The 5,919-nt window shown below is 38.9% G+C and overlaps 1 protein-coding gene across 2 annotated transcripts; it reads right to left on the bottom strand.

The window, feature by feature from the left end:
* Nucleotides 1–1,019: 1,019 nt before the first annotated feature.
* LOC103712952 (IAA-amino acid hydrolase ILR1-like 1) lies at nt 1,020–5,349 on the bottom strand. Of its 2 annotated transcripts, none has more exons than XM_008799672.5 (5): nt 4,931–5,349; nt 4,446–4,571; nt 2,449–2,763; nt 2,067–2,195; nt 1,020–1,591 (listed from the first exon to the last, which is right to left on the bottom strand). In XM_008799672.5, the coding sequence occupies exons 1-5, from the start codon at nt 5,267–5,269 to the stop codon at nt 1,184–1,186; spliced, it is 1,317 nt and encodes a 438-aa protein (XP_008797894.2). In that variant the 5' UTR covers nt 5,270–5,349; the 3' UTR covers nt 1,020–1,183. The 2 variants fall into 2 exon arrangements, with proteins under 2 accessions (XP_008797894.2, XP_008797895.2); XM_008799673.6 differs by having other exon boundaries at nt 2,500–2,763; nt 4,931–5,336.
* Nucleotides 5,350–5,919: the final 570 nt, after the last annotated feature.

Genomic DNA, 5,919 nt, shown 5'->3' on the forward strand with positions numbered 1-5,919 from the left:
CGAAAGCTATAATGGTCTTATTCGAAAGTTGCAGTCCTGCTTTTCAAATTAAGAGCCATTCATAGCAATTGTCCCAGCCTTTGCTCGACACTACCCTGATTTTCTAATTGAAATTTCGCAAAAGCGGGGTGCACTCGAAGCCATGGAGGAATCCATCTCACCAGTTGGAGACCAAGGAACTTTAACTATTGAAGAGGACTAGATGAATAGAATTCCATTGGTGGCTGCACTTGGATTCTAAGAGTATATAAGTGGTGGTTCATAGTGTAGACTAGAGAAGTTGTGACTGAAACTCTATGCAACTTTAAAAGAGAAAAGAGAGGAATAGAACAGTTCAGTCCTGGGCAGTGGAGATGAAATTACTTCGTCAATATAGCTTAACAAAGTCATCCACGACATGGTTCTCCATACCATTTTTTGGAGGACAAAATGGAAAGGCCAATGAAGAGAAAAACCTGTTCAAATCTATCTATGCAAGTCCAAAATGTATCTTGGGCGTTCAGATAACCACATCCTTAGAACGCTCGGACGATCTGAGGTCCAGCCCCAAACATCAAATAAATCAGGCTATTAAGCTGGCCTGCAAGCAACCTCATGCAGAACTAGCAAACAGCACTATTACAAGCACAAGTGGAGGTTCCCTTGACTGCACAAATTCACTGAGTTGCCACTAGAAGATGCGATAATCGCCCGCCTGATAGATTAACGAGATTTAGGGCCTGTTCGGAAAATTCAGTATTGAATTTCTTCTGCAAATCAGCCATTCGTCTGGCTACTAGTCTTGGCTTAAATTCCACCTATGGGTCCATTGGATTGTGGGATTAAAAAAAAAAAATCTGTGATTTTTCTTTTTTCCCCATGGCATTTGGGATGGAGACAGATTGGATTGATATGACCCTTATTTAAATAAGTCCTGTACATGATCCAATGAAAAATCTAGCAAAATTGAGTTAGATTTGCTGGATTTTCCAAACAGACACTTGGCATGAACAGAAGATAATTACACAAAAAATTGACCATTTAGTGGTGCATGAAAAAATCACGGCCTATTATAAATACTGACATTATCTCAGCATACAGTTATTGAGTGCTCCCGGTGTCAAATCAAAAACACAGCCCGCCTGCATAAAAGCCTTGTAATTCATCTGCAGCGTCTGGAGACACCAGAAACGGAAAAGAATATCTAGAGTTCATCGTGGACATTGGCATTGGACGGAGATGAGCTACGGTTTTCAGAAAGGTACCGCACAGCAAGAGATGCATGCAGGGCTGCACCATATGGGAGTGCCTCCTCGTTGATGGCGAAGTATGGAGAGTGCACAGGATATTGTGGTCCGCGTGAATCGTTCTTAATCCCCACAAAGTAGTAATATGCCCTGGGAACGGCCGCAGCAAAGAAAGCGAAGTCCTCGCCTCCCATCACTGGTTGCCTCTCTATGACACTGTTGGAACCAAGCATTTCCTCTGCAACCTTCTGGAAGTGCTCATGAAGATCTTTGCTGTTAACTGTCGTAGGGTAGAAAGGGTGCTTTCTGTCCAAAAAGTCCGTAGTAGCGTTGCACCTCTGCACGGATGCTTGCGCAACAATTACCTGTAGTCACCAAAAAGAAAAACCAAGAGCATCAGTGTCTGGGCAAACTTATAAAATAATTTCCATCTCTCAGTAACAACTCCCGACCTCACCTAAAAAAACTAGACGAAAGCTATTGTCTAGGTTCCTTAGTCCTATATAAGTATTTTAGATCTTCTGATGAATAACTGATGAGGAAGTAAATGCATGCCCGCATGGGTCTTCACATAACCTTAGTCCACACTTGAAACCACAGGTTAGATTGGGTCTCATTCTGGACCTGACACATTGATGGTCATGGTTCTCCAAAAAAAAAAGTATATAGCATCTTACTGTTAGCTGACCGAATGGATTAGGCTCCCTTCAGACACATGATGATAGAGTTTATGGATATGAGGACAAAACTGGCTCCAGCATCTACCAATAAGGGCTGGTCTAAAAAGATGATCTTCCCAGAGTCAGCTCTTGCTTGGAAAGTGTTCCTAGGATCTCATACCTCCTCAATTCTTTGCTTCAGTTGAGAAAAGCTTTCTTTTGAAAGAGCACGGAAGGTGCCGCCAATTGTAACAGAATTTGGAATGACATTAAACAAGCCACCTCCTTGAAATTTCGCCACTGTTACAACCTGCAATGAAAAGCTACGTGAATCCAATACTTTATACAGTCATCACAAGAAGAGAGGAAAAGAAATGTAACTTTTAGCTTGACATGATTATGTAAGCTGAGATGTCAAAGAGATTGCTTCTGGGAATGAAATAGGCAGGCCAATTTCAATATTAGCAAGAAAATATGAAACTCCAAAGGTGTAGTAGATGTTTTCCTTAAAGGATGTACATGAAAAACATTCACATATATATATATATATGTTAACTAGAAACCTGTGAATCTAAGGGATCAGCTTCACGAGAAATGAGATGCTGCAAGCTTACAACCACATTTGATGCAGCTAAAATTGGATCTATTGTTTCCTGAGGTAACGCACCATGGCCTCCCTTCCCACTAATTACAGCCTCAAAGAACCCACTCCCAGCCATAATCGGCCCAGGCCTGGATGCCACGACACCAATAGGTAACTCATGGGTTACATGAAACCCAAAAATAGCATCAACATTCTCCACAGCTCCAGCTTCTATCATTTTTTGTGCCCCGCCGCCACCTTCCTCAGCTGGTTGGAAAAGAAGGACGACTGTACCCTATTGCAAATAGCAACTATCATGAGCAGTTTACAGCATGAATGCTGAGGCTTTGCCCCAAACAGAAATTTTTTAAAAAAAACAGTTGAAGCAGAAAATGGATTCTTGATCATACTGTCGGTCTAGAACATGAAAAGACTATTTTTGCAGCATAAGCATAAAAGATAGACAACGGAAAAATGAACACAGTATTTACAAGGTTACTCTAATAACTGCAGAGACTTCATCGTGGAAGAAAGCAAAAGGATTCAAATAACACAGGCATCAAGAAGCAGCGATATTAACAGAAATTTTCATGAGGAAAAGATGAGTACCCAATAGTTTGCTTTGCCACATCAAGTATCACATATCCTTGGATTGCATGACAAAGGAACTTTTATTTATGCAAAATCATTCTAACGACAGAAAAAGACAAATAATCCTCCATCAGTGCAAAGGACTTATAAAGCAGAGTGATCCACAAAACGAAAAGTTGATGGCAACATCATACTGAGAAAAAGAGCCTCACGTTACTGTAGAAGCAGATAAGATTAGAAGGGAACAGAAATGGAGTTACGGAAAAAGTTAATGCTGCTTTCTATTGAGAAAGAAGAAATAGGTAATTAACAGATGTATTTAGTTAATCTAAGTATATGCCTTAATTAATAACATAATTAGCAGTTAGTCATACCAAGGGTGCCTTCCTTACGTTGACCAAGCAAAAAAAACACCATTTAAATTAAGAAACAGGATGATTTAGGTTATGAATTTCACATAACTGCAAGAAAAAGATAAATATAATTTAATATGGTTCTTCCTTTACATGCATCTGTAATTCGGCTCAAAAATAGTGCAAACCTTTCTTTGTAAGGTAAAAACTAGTTGCGGTTCAACACATTTTAGTCTACAGAAAATCCTCCAGTGCATGATGAGCTCGTGCCAAAACAAAAACACAAAGGGCTATTGTGAAGACTAAGAAGTAGTATGGTAATCTTGTTTCTTTCTTTCTTTCTTTCTTTCTTTTTGCAGTAAAAGAGAGGCTGAAAAAGGTCTTAGATGGAAAATGATCCTTGTTGATTTCAAATACTGTCACTTCACCAAAAGTATGCATCCCAAAGCTCATGGATTTATCTTTTGTAAACCCTGTCAGAAAGGTTCTGAGCTTGACTGTGGATATTTATTGTAACGCTAAACTGTATGTCTGTATCTATTCATGGTTTAAAATAAGTTCAGCGCATAGACCGATGGTCTCTTCAAACCCTTCTATAGCATATCTGCTAGGGGGAAGATTGCCTAAATGAAGACATGACTAGGAACTTATCAAATTAAATTTTATGCAACCTCTTTCATAATTATGAATGATAGGGGTCACCTTTCATAATTACAATGTTCTGAAACTACATATTTTGTCAGGGAAATCCCAAGAACCACAAATTTAACACAACCACCCACACAACCCAAGCCTTTTCCCATCAACATGGAGTTGTTTCATAGGCTCATCTTAGGAATGGGAATTAAAGCTCGCTCCAACAAAGGAACAAGTATATGGTCCTGTTTAGTTTTTAGCATAATTATGTCCACATTCTTACAAAAAGTGCAAACGTTCCTGTTAAGACGAAGAGCTTGGTACTTTACTACGTAGAGCTGGCACAAAATATGTACATATATACATATGTATGTGTGTGCATTGATGAATGCCAAACCTGCAGCTCATCACGACACTCCTGAAGGATCTTGGCAGCACCTAGCAGCATTGCGACATGGGCATCATGGCCACATCCATGCATCTTGCCAGGGACTTTGCTTTTGTGCTCCCACTCCACGCTCTCCTATTCATTGCCAACAGAGTTGCAATTAGGGACAAACATTCCCAAGAATTGGAATTTATGAAAAAAATTGCATGATGTAATAATTTCACGAAGAAATAACTTTTAAAAATATGTTCGATTTTGCGATATAGTCACCTCCAATGCATAAAAAAAAAAGGAAAAAGAAAAGAAGATGGAACATTTTGCGTCCTCTCTCCCTTTCTAACCTTTCTTTTGTGTCATCTCGTGTGAGTAACAAGATCATATTCTAAAATTTCCGATTTTCCACAGAAAATCCACCACCAATCCAATAAATCCCTTCCCAAAATGTCAAAAGCCTAATAACGTTACAAGGTTTTAGGGCTTAAAAAGCGCCTGACCTGCATCGGGAGGGCATCCATATCGGCCCTCAACGCAACAAACGGAGGCTTCCCCGTGCCAACAAAGCCCGAAACACCCGTGACGGCGATCGGATGCTTATAGGCGATGCCCATGGCATCAAGCTCCCTCCTGACGAGCTCGCTTGTCTCGAATTCCTCGTACCCGAGCTCCGGATTCTCGTGGATCCTCCTCCTGATGCCCACCATCCAGTCCGAGAACTCTGATTCCTTGGCCCTCTGGAGGAATCCGGCGGGATCGGGAGAGGAGGAGGAAGACATGAGGACTGAGCTCAGCAAACAAAAAAGGAGAGCCCAAGCGACCCACTTGGGGGAAGCCATCCTCTCTAATGCTTCGCTCTCTTCAGAAGACCCGACGCCAGGGGAAGAGATAAAGCCGAGAAGAGGGAGAAAGAGGGAATTTCATAGGGGTTTTGGGTGGGGGAGCAGGGAGATTTGTATCAATCACAAATGGGGTGACGTAAAAGGACACGGCTCTAATGATGTTTCTGCACGTGAAACATATGCAAACGACTGCATCCCAAATATATTTACATTTTAATATAGATATTTTTCTAAAAATTTAAATTTACGTAACTATTCTTAAATTTTATATTTATTTGATATCATTGTAAAATACAGTTTTTGCACAAATATTTTGAATATAACAATTTTTCTAACATCATTAATAAAAATTATATTTATTTTAATTTAAAATAAATAAAATTTTGAAATTACTTTTTTATTCTTCATCGCGGTCGTTTTATAAATATTTTTTTACACATCTATCTATTAAGAATATTTTAGTCATTTTAATAAGAAATCTTTAATTTTTTAATAGTGCTAGATGGCGTAGGTACATATGTAAAAATAAAGATAAAAAAATAAATTAATAAAATAAATATTTTACGAGGTATATATGTAAATATCAAATTTAAAAAAATATTCATGCAAAATTTGATATTTAGAATAATATTTATAAAAAAATTAAA

Source organism: Phoenix dactylifera, chromosome 1 (genome assembly GCF_051530095.1).
Source record: "Phoenix dactylifera cultivar Ajwa chromosome 1, Ajwa_hap1_PhDact_Kaust_v1.1, whole genome shotgun sequence".
Classification (NCBI taxonomy): domain Eukaryota; kingdom Viridiplantae; phylum Streptophyta; class Magnoliopsida; order Arecales; family Arecaceae; genus Phoenix; species Phoenix dactylifera.